The 12,784-nt window shown below is 35.8% G+C and overlaps 2 protein-coding genes across 2 annotated transcripts; one reads left to right on the top strand and one right to left on the bottom strand.

The window, feature by feature from the left end:
* On the top strand, nucleotides 1-4,163 carry LOC114738894 (chloroplastic lipocalin-like). Its single transcript, XM_028926953.1, has 5 exons — nucleotides 1-176; nucleotides 547-670; nucleotides 1,217-1,456; nucleotides 2,658-2,948; nucleotides 3,769-4,163. Exons 1-5 carry the CDS (start codon nucleotides 109-111, stop codon nucleotides 4,045-4,047), a joined length of 1,002 nt encoding a protein of 333 aa, XP_028782786.1. The 5' UTR covers nucleotides 1-108; the 3' UTR covers nucleotides 4,048-4,163.
* A 1,612-nt stretch (nucleotides 4,164-5,775) lies between these two features.
* LOC114738891 (protein LHCP TRANSLOCATION DEFECT-like) lies at nucleotides 5,776-8,029 on the bottom strand. Its single transcript, XM_028926951.1, has 3 exons — nucleotides 7,985-8,029; nucleotides 7,316-7,645; nucleotides 5,776-6,208 (listed from the first exon to the last, which is right to left on the bottom strand). The coding sequence occupies exons 1-3, from the start codon at nucleotides 8,012-8,014 to the stop codon at nucleotides 5,954-5,956; spliced, it is 615 nt and encodes a 204-aa protein (XP_028782784.1). The 5' UTR covers nucleotides 8,015-8,029; the 3' UTR covers nucleotides 5,776-5,953.
* Between the last annotated feature and the right edge of the window lie 4,755 nt (nucleotides 8,030-12,784).

The raw sequence follows: 12,784 nt of genomic DNA, 5'->3' as shown, positions 1-12,784 counted from the left end.
ACTTTTATCCTAGCCGATCGCAGCACCACAAACACTAGCAACAAAATTGAAAGACACTCTGTATTGGGCACTGGATACAGTAGAAAAGGTTCCGAAGAAGGATAGGATATGGTAGAGGTTCTTCTGCAATTATCGCCTCCTCTACTTAAGTGGTCTTCCCATCCTCCAATTCGCCGGTTAGCAATCCCTCTTCTCTTTTCTGGCAGGAATTTGGTGGTGGCCTCTTCTTTTCTTCTTTCCTTGAGCATTTCCAGATTTTCTTCCCTTGAAAATTAGTTGCAGTTTCTTTTCCTTCAAATCTTTTTCCTTTTTCCTCGGACACCTCTCTCTTATTTGTTTTTGATACGGCCATATCCGGCTTTTTGGGACGCAATTACGATGTGGTAATCTGTCAGTTTTATTGTTTGATAAACAAGTTTGTACCTCGTTTTAGTGGGATTCTGAGCAAAGTTCTTGTCACTAAGATGTTTTGACGACATTGGTTTCTATTTATTTTATTATTGTTTTTTTCCCCGATATGATTAAATGTTATTTCACAAAATGCAGGGAAGTGACGGGAAAAACATTGGTTAAGTGCTCGTTGGAGAGCCCTTTATCAAGTAAGTTCCTGTCGAAGCATGTATTATCTGGTCTTGCTGCTTCCTTGATATTCATTTCTCCCATAAATCAGGTTTGTATTTGATATCCAGAGTGTTACAATATCGGGTTTAATTAGATGTGATCTTCTTACGCATATACTTTTTTTTTTTTTAAAAATATCAAAAACAAATATTATGCTCATTTGAGGCACAAAGGTGCCCAAAAATTACATGAGCATGGCGAAAGTCCCTTGTACTAGTATTTAACTGGAACTTTAGTATTTCTCGTTTCCGCGGTTAGAAAATGTTTAAGGGAAGACGGCGTTCCCCGAAAACGGAAGATATTGTTACCCTATATTGTTAGCATTGAAGTTTTGATCTTACAGGACACCTTATATTTCTCCGGGGTGCCGTACTTGTTGAGACGTATCTTGTATGATTTTCTGAATGCACCTTGTATTCGCCTTTAGTTATACATATTATATCATCCATGGAGAGGTTTCTAAGAATGTTGGATGTTCCTGTGGAGATATACATACTAGAATTTATGGTTTATTGTTAAGGAACTGGCTAACATGTCTCTTTGCATATGATGACAATTGAGGTGTTGCCAATTCACCTTGTTATTCCATCAACAGGCTGCTGCAGTAGATTTATCTCAACAAAATACATGCCAGCTTGCCAGTGCCAGTAATAATAATGGAGTTACTCTTCCAATTGATGATGGGTCTAATGAAAATGGTAGTAATCTCATGATGATGAGAGGCATGACAGCGAAGGATTTTGATCCTGTTAGATATTCTGGAAGGTGGTTTGAGGTAGCTTCACTCAAAAGGGGATTTGCTGGACAAGGTCAAGAAGATTGCCATTGCACTCAGGTAAAAGCTAAAATTAGTATGATTGTGAATCTTAAGGACGACATTTATATTAGGAAAAAGGTATATTGCGGTTAGGTTTCTGTTACGTTTTTCCCTATTAGACTTCCTGTTATTCTTAACATGTTACTGAAGCCTAAAGGCAGAGAGAGATCCTAAGGATTTGTTTGAGAGTTTTGAAGAGAATGAAGTTGAGTGATCAGTTGGTAATTAATGTCTCATTTGGTAGGAGGAAAATGATTACTGTCTTGCAATGTTTATTATACAATGGTCATCGTTACTGAACAATTTATCTCCTATTGCTTCTTGTTGCTTGTTAAAATAAGAATATGAGAATCATTCTGCATCTTCAAAATCATTTTTTTCCCATTCTATTCATTTTCTTGTCTTTCCATTTCGTGTACTAGACAGGCCCTAATGAAGAAGTTTGGAAGGGAATGTAGTGGAAGAGGAAGAGTTCCCTCTTCATTGTTTGGAAATTTAATGAAAAATGGATGGTAATAGAATCAAAATTGTTTAGGAGTCACAACGTCATTAATGGAATGGAAGAGATTAAAAAGTAGAATTTGCAATGTTAGCCTTTTATAGAAGTAAGGGAAAGTGAGGAAAAATTTGCTGATGAGGGGTATAACAATATAGGACAAAAATGTAGGGGAATCAAGACCTCTCAGTTGCACACCCGCTTGATCATCACAAACAAATGCTAAGGTTCTTGATTGTTCATTAGACGAACTGTGGATTATTTCTCAAAGAATCATTCATTATATTAGTTTTAATAGGCTAAAATATACATTTAGTCTTTTAATTCTTTATAAGATTTCAATTTAGTCTTTTAACTTTAAAAGTATATTCTTAGTTTTTTAACCCTAAAATCATTAACAAAAAATAATGACATCGATGAAACATTCTTAAATGCTAACATGTTAAGTTTAATTTTCAAGACAACTATGATTGTTACAAAAAATAATTATTTAAGACTAACAATTTTAGGGTTAAGGGACTAAAAATACACTTTTTAAAGTTGAGGGACTAAATTGAAACCTTGTATAAAAGTAAAGGACCAAATATATGCTTTAGCTGTTTTAATATGTTAGAAATAACCCTTCTCGTTCAGTTTGGTGGATGCTCATACGTAACTGTTTTTATTAGGTTTGTCGTCCATAAGCTTCTTGCCATTAATCTGGGTAGGCCAAAAACGTTTCAGGGTGTGTATACATTTGACAGGGAGACACCCTCTATTCAAGTTGATACCTTTTGTGTTCATGGAGGACCGGATGGATTTATAACTGGAATTAGGGGAAGGGTTCAATGTCTTTCAGAAGATGATTTGGAGAAAAAAGAGACAGAACTGGAGAAGCAAGAAATGATTAAAGAGAAATGCTATCTCCGATTTCCCACATTGCCGTTCATCCCCAAGGAGCCATATGATGTGATCGCTACTGATTATGACAATTTTTCTCTCGTTTCAGGAGCAAAAGACAGAGGTTTCATTCAGGTATCTTTGTCAGATAATAAGCTATCATTCCAACTTCTATGCCTCGTGTTATTTTTACCTATATCTCATTGTTTAGAAATAAAGCCATGAGCCCCTTTTGCAAAATCAATTGCTATTGATCAGCATCCAACGTATTGTCAAGCTTTTCTCAGCACCCCTTTGGTATTCGGTTGGAAAGGGACTCTGATGTACTCTACATAACAGATTTCCTTTTCTTCCTTCTTTCGCAACAGCCCTTTTTTAATTGTTGTTGTTATTTTTGAATAAAGACACTGATAGTCATTGTTGATGTTAAAATTATTTTAAAATTGCGCATTACATTCCATTATTCTCCATTATGTGCATTAAACAGGCAATGCTAGGTTGTATCTTAATAGTGGAGACTTATTAAGAAGTTGAACTTGGTCACCATTGGGGCATTTCAGGTTAAGAATTAATTTGGACCTCCTGAGGTTAAAATGTCTTTGAAGTGATAGAGAAAAATGATACAAGCGGTAAGAATGTGCATGGGCTTGATGCATTCATTTTACAAGCTTCTGATTTCAGAAGATCTAAATCTGCTCAGAACTACACACGCATTTGAGTGCGCGTAGCGAGTCTTTCTGTATTATTGTAAATTTGACTAGCTAAATGAATAATTTTTGAAAGAGGATTCAATTATAAGTTACTTTTAGTCACAGAAACTTTCATGCTAATGCTAAAATAGATTTTATCCCAGTTTTATATTGAATTAAAGATCCATGAATAAGTTTATTATCAGCGCCCCCATTGATACTTGGGATTGACGCATTCATATCCTTGTCTTCAATCAATATCTCAGATATACTCCAGGACACCAGACCCTGGACCTGAATTTATAGAGAAATATAAAGCTTATCTGGCCAATTTTGGATATGATCCAAGCAAAATCAAAGACACACCTCAGGATTGTGAAGTGATGTCGAATAGTCAGCTGGCGGCTATGATGTCCATGTCTGGAATGCAGCGGGCATTAACCAATCAGTTTCCTGACCTAGAACTGAAGTCCCCTCTTGAGCTTAATCCCTTGACTAGTGTATTTGACACTTTGAGGAAGCTTGTTGAGCTTTATTTTAAGTAATAACTACGCCGATCAGATCCCATTATGCTTTGTTTTTGAAAGAGTTCACAGCTGGCACGTCGGTGCGCGGATTGACAGTTGACAGCAACTAATATAAGACCTCATTTAGTCTATTACAATTCAATAGTTCAAATTAATTATAAAAAGCCAAAAATATGTTAAAACAAGTGTATATAAAAATCATGTCTGATCTGTGTGTGTGTATATTATTCTGGTGATTGACTTGGTTGACATGTTATTTTAGAGTAAATTAATGATTTTATCTTGTGATAGTACTCTCATCAATTTGGTTATGTAAAGAGAAACGATTTTTAAAATTTATTCCTTTAAAGATTTTCTCAATCAAAATGGTATCTGCTTCAGATAACTTTCTCTCAAAAATAATTTGGACTTTTGGAGCTTATCTTGCCTTTGATTCATGACTTGGGCTTACTTAAGCAGTTGACATCATTTAGAAAAAATTGAAAATTTCGGATTATATATCCTTGATAATTAGCGGAGAAATTTATTTGTAATGATATTGTATTCATTGGAGAAAATTTTTCGGCCTATATTTAAGGCTATTATGTGGTCAATTATTTTTTTAAAAAAAAGGATATGATTGATATTATGGTTAGCTTACTCTAATATCTATTTTCTGGAGCCCCTAGGAAGTTTCTGATTACTCAAGTATGAGATTGATGTCTGTCATTATGGTTGTTTATAACCATGTTATATGGATCAGATAAGAAAAAGGAAGTTCACCTTTCTTCCATGTACAAAATAAGTTGTGCATCTTCCATTAACACGCATAAATGGATCGGATCACAAAGAATCTATATCTTTTTGGTAGTTATAATATTGCACTAAATTAATTTGAGTAAATTAAAAAATTATTTAAATTAGTTATTTGTACAAATTTAAGTTATTTTTCTAAAATACTTTTTTTAGATAGAAATTCCTTAACATGTGTAATCAATAAGAATACTTTAGAGGACGAATTATAAATTTGGATGACAAAATGGACTGTGATCTTATATTAAGGATCAAATTTAATTTCTAGCTAGTTTTTATATTAAAAATCAGAAATAATATATTGCATAATCTCAATCCATTGGTGGTAAAAATCTCAATCCAATATCAAGTGACAACGAATCTATTGTGAAGAAATAAGATAACGCCAAAGTTTGGTCCTAGTGTCTTCAACTGGAAAATATCCGAACCTAGCCACCAAAAAAAAAAAAAAAAAAGAAGCAACAGTCTAATAGTATCTTGAGGGCTTTGTCCTTGATGCTTCTATCACTTATGTACAATATTAGAATCCATTGCGCTTTATCGCCTTTGAGTTCATCAGATATTACAGTAGTCTTTGAGTATCGCGGAGGCTTTGTCCTTGGTGAACTCGTTAGAATATTGGGGCGTGTCTACATCGTTGTGATAGAGCAGAGGCTCTCATTAATTCGTGCGATGGGAGACCGAGGAGGGAACCCAATGCTCTAAATTCGGCCATGTCCAGTATCTGAGCTCTGGAGAAGATGATGTCAGGCTACGGTGAGAAGAGACCGACGGTCTTAACGCGCATTTCGTCCAACATTCCGCCACGGATGTAGTTCGAATTCTGAACTCATGCAGCTCGGCGGGAGGACTTGGAAGGAAGTTTTGGAAACCAATGACTTAATAAAATGGTTGGAAAACAGGGCCGTTTGGGGAGCAGCAGACAATAAAGGCAAAGGAGAGAACCCAAACGCGTAATATCAAGTACAGGACGCAGTACTCATCTTTAGAATGAAACAGTCAGTCCAATCACATTCGTCGTGTTGTAGACTAATTAATCATTCGGTTCTATAATTCAAAATTAAAAGGCATAATTCGAATTTGAAAGCTGGCACAACGTAAATAGCTATGTGACACACAGAGAACAAACTAATCATGCCTTCTGGACTGAAAAACTTAAAATGAAATCTCTAATTTCATCGTTGGCCCTATCAAGAGCCGTTCGTCCATCGGCATCTTTGACATCATACTTGCCTCCAGCTTTCAAGAGTTCCTCCAGTTTCGGCTTGTCACCCTCTGAGGCAGCTAGCATAAGCAAGATATCCACTGGGTGGATGTTCTGATTTAAAAGAGCCTCCATTTTAGAGTATGATCCTTCAACAGCAAGCATTCCCATGTAGTTGAAGTACTGGGAAAGATAACATCAGAGATATTATAATTATGCATAATGGAACGCTACAAAATGAACAGAAAAAATTACTACAGAACAAGTAGAAAGATCACTGAGAATGAAGACCCCAGTAAACATCCTTGTTTTCAGTACAGCGTTCAATAGAAGAGACTGGATGGACAGCACTGAGTTAAAAGAATTGGATCCTACTTCAGAAAACTCGTTATGATCGTTAAAGGAAAAACTATATGCATGCTAATTGTGAGTACATATGAATCCCAATCTAAATCGACGCAACATATTAAATAACTTCAATAAGTTGGGCTATAAATGCTCTCCATTTATTATGTAGCAAAGGTTGGGAAACGGCCAAGAGATCTGAGGATACATTAATTCCAGATTCATATCAATCCCAACCCAAAATCCTAAATCTTCAGCTCAACAGAGGCGGAAAAAGTAGATAAAAAACACCAATTTATCATCATTGGTGCAGCTGCTCATCCTCCATTACACATCTGTTTGCCTTTCCATTTTTCCCAGTTAGTTCCCAGAAAACAGAGCTAATTCATCAAGTCCCCATATAAACCTACTCTTGACGTTGGAGCATGAATAAGTAGTTCAAGAATAAAGACTACAGCCTTTTCTCTTGCATTTGATACGAAATTGAAACGCAGAATGAGATTCTTCAGGCTCAATCTCTCATAATCTATCATAATCCGAGACTGGAAATCACCAATGCATATCCTCCATAGTGCAGGGCAAAAAAAATCTAGATAATCAACATTAGTCTTGCTTATCTATAACTTATTCAACGAAAATGATCGCGGATTCGATCTTAATTATTCCGCATGCCCGACAAGCTTGTTAAGCAAAATAAGATTATTTTCACGTAATAATCTCGCACAACGCTAAACGACAAGCCAGCTATAACGAAACCTCCACCTAAGCAGGAGAACAACCACAACATTTCTATATAAACAACATTATTTTTCCTCACTCAGTACTCATCTATGAATACCTAAAATATCAAAACGATGACTATCTATGAACATCATATCCATACAAGCTAGAGCTACTAACACGAAACCAGATAGAGCAATAAAAAATTCAATATAGGGTGCTCACTTGTTCAACGTCGTCTCTATCGAAATCATCGCGGGATTGGCTACCATAGATTCCAGCTCCTTCAGCATCAACACCGTTTTTACCGAATTTGAACCAGCACTTGGCTCTGGAGCCATTGGAGGGTCCGATTCTAGAGGTGAGTCTGAGGAAACCAACTTTAGTTGTAAAAGCGAGGAAGGGAGAGTCCAATTTTGTGAAGGAGACGGGGGAAGCGAGGGATTTGGAAGAAATAGTTTGGTGGGTGGTACAGGAGGGGATGGAAGCCATTGTTGAGATGGCCAAGCGAAGACAGTGGCGGTATCTATCCGCTACTGCCGCAATCTCACATTTCTATCCACACGTGTAAATGCGAGGGCGAGCGTAATCGTAATTCGTAAATTCATTTTTCTTCTTATGAACATAATCGTAAATAAAGCCGTTAATTACATGTAGAATCAGTTAATATTTATAAAAAGATGATTTTAATTTGAAATAAAATAATTTTAAAATTTCACACCTAAATTTTCAAATTCAACATAGTGAAAAAAAAATCCATTGAACGTTAAAAAAAAAATCAGCAAAAATCTATTGAGCATAAAAAAAATCATTATGTCAAATTCAGCCTAAATTGCGCAATATATATTTATATATTTCCAGCTTAATCAAATCAATTCAACTTATGAACTATACCTTAGACGGCGTGTGGGATCTGGAGCTCATACTCCTATCAGCCACAATGACCCATGCGTCTTCACGATGCGAAATTTGTTTGGTGTTAGATCTGATCAAGGATAATCGAGAAGGTTGGAATGTTCTTTAAGTAGAGATTATGAATATGTCCTTTTTGTGTCTGGATAGTCCTGATTTTTTGATACGAGTGCTGAATAGTCACAAAAGGTTCCGTCGTCCGGTTGTCTTCTTGGTTAGGAAGGCCTATAGATTAGCAGCAGGGAAGGGGAAGCCTAGGATCCACCTCGGAGTTGGCAAGTTTTGTGGAAGATTTCGTTGACCCATGAGGTCTTGAATTCTTGATGTGCGTTTGGAAGTTCTTTAATAGAGCAGTTCCCATTGGTGAGGTGCTCCAGAGACATCATGTACTAGGCGATTTCATTTGTCCGTTTGTGGCACGAAAAGAGAATCTATAGATTATCTCCTGCCGAGTTGTGATTGGCCCAGAACTTTTTAGTCTGCATCTCCTCTTAAAATTAAAATAGAACAGATCTTACAATCTGGTTTTGTTATTGGGGTTAAGAGGTAACTAGCCAAGGTTGATTTGAGAAATAATATGATGGAATGCAGCAAGGGCGTCATCATGATTGTTTGGTGAGCTAGGAATACGATGTTTCATGGGAGGGAAACACGGATCACGTAGTAGCTTTATTAATCTCGTCTTGCTTTTTTGGGGAAGCAAAGAGAGAATTTCATATTCCAAAATGATCAGTAGGAGAAATTAAGTTATGGTTTACTAGCTTGACCCCTCATGAATTTTCCTCTCATACAAAAGATTGGACCCTAATGTGGAATCGGAATCTGTTGAGGGAGGATATGCAAAAATTTGCTCACGTTGATTTACGAGTCTCTCATCAGCACGCCACCACCTTGTGTAGGTCTTCCCTCCATGAGGCTATTCGGTCAAATGAGATGGTCACATTGGAGTGCTTTCATAGGATTCTCTGGAAGACAGAATATCAGTACGAGCGATGTGGCCCGAGACCCTTGCGAGGACAGAAGGGCAATATCAGCCGTTCATGATAGTTCCCACAGGTTTTCAATCTCCGCATGGAGATATGTTAATTTACCCCTCTTTCTAGTTTATTGCGTGTGATTAATCCTCCTATGTATACTATTCCTCCTGTTCTAAATATAAGACCCTTATACACACTAGTATAAATGTTATATTTAGGACCGGAGGAATACTAATTAAGGATTCATTGGATGTCATGCCACGTCCAATGAAAGTTGTAATGTTACTACCTCCACTACTAAATATAAAAACTAATTAGAGATTTAATTTAACCATAAATATAAGATTTTAATTTACTTTATCTATTATATTTATTTATTTATTTTCTAAAACAATCTTTATAGAAATTACATATGTTAAATGTTTTCATTCTAATACACATTGTTAATAAAGCATTTTGACTGTTTGAGTTCATCATTAGTGCTATTATTTGAAATCTATTCCCTACCTCTATTGATTTTTAGAAACTTTGTATTACTTCTTTCGATTCTTTTTATAAGAGCATAAAATTTGAATCGTCTTGATTCTCTTTATAAGATCCCATCTGAAATTTAATGCGTTTGTACCATTTTTGCCTCTAATTAATTTTGCATATTGTATTAATTAAAAAGTTGACAAGTTGTGATACTACATTCTCTTTCATATTTTCTCTCCCTTACTTGCCCCTTGTAAATAAGAGTATACTTAGAAAAAATTTTTATTCCTTATATATTTATTACTTTTAACTAATTTTAATAGTTTTTTTAAACTACGTAATTTAATTACGAGGCTCTTAAAAAAAAGACAAGGAGTATAGTTTTTCTTTGCATGCCAATAGCAAGAAGTCTCTTGCCACCAAATGCAGCTTGGCAACACTAATAATTGCCTTGTTTTGATATGAAACTATCGTAGGCCCTATTGATTTTATAATCTTTTTGACATTATGTAGAAACCAAGTTAGGCCATCATAAGTCCCGCTAGTAACAAAAGCATATGTTAGGAAAAACAATTCATTGTTTATGTCTTACGAAAAGCTACCAATAATTATTTTTTTTTTTGTTTTTTTTTTTAATGAAAACAACATTTTCCTATAAAACTACTCAGATGACATCTATCCATGTAGAGTCAGGCTCAGTAACATTGTAAAAGACCTTCAATAGAACATTTATAAGCAATGAATAGCCTCTCAAAATTGTTACTAGATGAATTTTCTCATCTCACTACCGTGTTGGGATCAGTTTGCATTAATTTCTTACATTTGAAAAATTACCATATAACAATCTTATGAACTACCATGTATTTCCCTCAAAGTTCTTGTTCTCCCAATGTATGTTTAAATGTAATTCAGGAACATAATATAATTTCTGATCAAGTTTCTCATTTTGCAGAAAACTCGGAGAAATGAGTCCTTAAGAGTTTTTTTCCCCCAATTGTATTAGAAATGGGTCCCTTGGGTTCTTTGATTGATTATTGATTCAGATTTATGAATGAATGATTTAAAATATATTCATATTTGTAATAACTAATGAATGTGGTTGGCTCACTGGTTGCCTCTACTTCTAATTATTTCCCATGAGCTTGAATTACATTGCTATATAAGGGTGAATGATCTTATGTCCAAGACAAATGGGCAGATAATTGGACTTTACCATAAGTCTATGATCTGCTTTCAAGTTTTAACAATCAAAAGGGAGGAAAAACATCCACGCATAATTTAGTGTTAAATATAAACCAATATAGAGGCCGGCAAGTCCTTCTGGTCAAAGAGTATTAAGCAAAAACCTGTTTTAATGACATATAGGAGTAGAAACAGGTAAGACTAAACCACGCTTCACCGGCCAGGCCTACTGACCTAAACCTGGCCTATGACCTACGAAAAGCTTTTTATTCGACCTAAGCTTAACCTGACCTAAAGCCTGTTAAGAGGCCTATATTTTAACAAATTTCAAAATTATCTAAAATACAAACATAAAACATGAAAGAATCAAATCAATTTGTTCTTGTTACAATTATAACAAATTATCAAACCGCAAAACCTATTAGTGCTTGTTGATTGACCTTAGTTGTATTAAGAGAAACTGAATTAGATGATATCGTTTCACTCTCAAATAGAGTTGACATTAATTAGAAGTGTAGAACTCAATAAATAATCCAAATGACTTATCACAAATATATGTTAGAGAGATCAAGACCAACAAACTCATCAAAAGTAACCTTGTTATTTTTCATCTGACACAAGATTGCTTGAGAAATGAATACCCAAAATAAAGGAACAACACATCTTGAATGATTTAGAATATGCATATTATGAAAACATGTAGAAGGAAAATGGTATTTAGCAAATAAACCACACACTATTCTGAAATGACTAAGAATCCTTCACATTCAACTTGGTTATTCAGTTACAAACCACACACATATATATATTAAGCAAATAAATAAGACCCATACTTCACTTTCTACAAATTCCTACTACAATACAATATAATGCATTTCCTAAAAATGCAGGCACACAGTTCTAGCCGTATCACATTAGACTCAAATAGATCAGTTTGACGACGTGACTCGTGCACTCATGCAGGTCCAAATAGGCAGAAATGGAGAAAAAATCAACTCAATTGATGTGAATGCTATGATCCAACGTCATGCCAAAACTAAATGAATTAATAGCACACCCTCAGTATACACCTAAAAATCAATAAGCAATCAATAAGACTTAAAAGGGGGAAAAAACTAAAACAAATATATTTGATGAAGTATCATGGCATCATCTATCTTGTTCATTCGTATGTAACGTATGAATTATTTATAAATCCCAAGACCCTCAGAACAATGTTATACTCCTTGGGATAGGCAGAGCACGACTATATGTGTGTGTGTGTGTATGAACATGAGCCACATACCTGATAATAGAGGTTGGAGATAGAGCGTCGTGGCGTCAGCAACTGAGCAAAGAACAGAAGAATCAAAGAGGTAGAGCACAGTCACGAAAAACAGACAGCAAAGAATGAAATGGAAGAAGCAATAGGCAGAGTATGAGTGATAAACGGACAAATCAAAAAATGGAAGAAGCCAACCCGAAGACTGTGCGTGCACGATTCTGCGAAGTGTATGTGCCGTGTGCGATGCGATTTTGCGAAGTGTGTGAGCAACGTGTGAAACTAAGAATGGAAGAAGCCAAGAGGAGGAGCAGCGGCGCCCAGGTTAAACTTCAATACTTTAGATAGGTTATGTCAAATCTATAATTGTAACACAAAAAAAAAAAAACAAAATATGCCCAGGCTGCCTCACAGGCTTACGCCTGTCAGCGAGCCTGGACCAGACTTGATAACATAAACAAGCTTGAACCTGCTCTTGTATTTAAATAGGCCAAAACATAGGCCTTGATAGGTTGCCTGGCCTATTTCTAGACACTCCAATTATAAATGTAAAGATCACAACCTAGCAGATGCTCTCAAAATTATAAACATCTCATGATCAGTGAAGGCAAAAAGAGTCTGAGGAAACATGCTACTGAAAGACTCTACTGAGACAAAGATGGGCTGTCAAGAATGTAGAGGAGGTAGGATGAACAGTTGGTTAGATCTAGTATGGATCGTACAGTGGCTCTCCTAGGTTTCCTCATCTGGGGAAGAGGATCAAGTTGGCCCTTGCGAACGGCTATTGGTCCCACTGACATAAAACAGACCGGGGCTAAGGTATCTGTACTTAGGACCTCTGTCCAAATTCTCACCTCACCTAACCACCAAAAATTGCGAGAGATAACA

Source organism: Neltuma alba, unplaced genomic scaffold, assembly GCF_004799145.2.
Source record: "Neltuma alba isolate B1F8T4 unplaced genomic scaffold, ASM479914v2 tig00013707_pilon, whole genome shotgun sequence".
Lineage (NCBI taxonomy): Eukaryota > Viridiplantae > Streptophyta > Magnoliopsida > Fabales > Fabaceae > Neltuma > Neltuma alba.
Note: the sequence above shows the minus strand (reverse complement) of the source record. Positions and strands in the feature narration are given on the sequence as shown.

Excerpts from the sequence above, each read along its gene's own strand:
- LOC114738891 (XM_028926951.1), bottom strand. The coding sequence starts at position 8,014 with ATGAGCTCCAGATCCCACACGCCGTCTAAG. Across the intron at positions 7,646-7,984 it reads GATCCCACACGCCGTCTAAG|AAATGTGAGATTGCGGCAGT; the intron begins GTATAGTTCATA and ends ACGTGTGGATAG. Across the intron at positions 6,209-7,315 it reads ATAGAGACGACGTTGAACAA|TACTTCAACTACATGGGAAT; the intron begins GTGAGCACCCTA and ends TATCTTTCCCAG.
- LOC114738894 (XM_028926953.1), top strand. The coding sequence starts at position 109 with ATGGTAGAGGTTCTTCTGCAATTATCGCCTCCTCTACTTAAGTGGTCT. Across the intron at positions 177-546 it reads TCCCATCCTCCAATTCGCCG|GGAAGTGACGGGAAAAACAT; the intron begins GTTAGCAATCCC and ends CACAAAATGCAG. Across the intron at positions 671-1,216 it reads TCATTTCTCCCATAAATCAG|GCTGCTGCAGTAGATTTATC; the intron begins GTTTGTATTTGA and ends TTCCATCAACAG.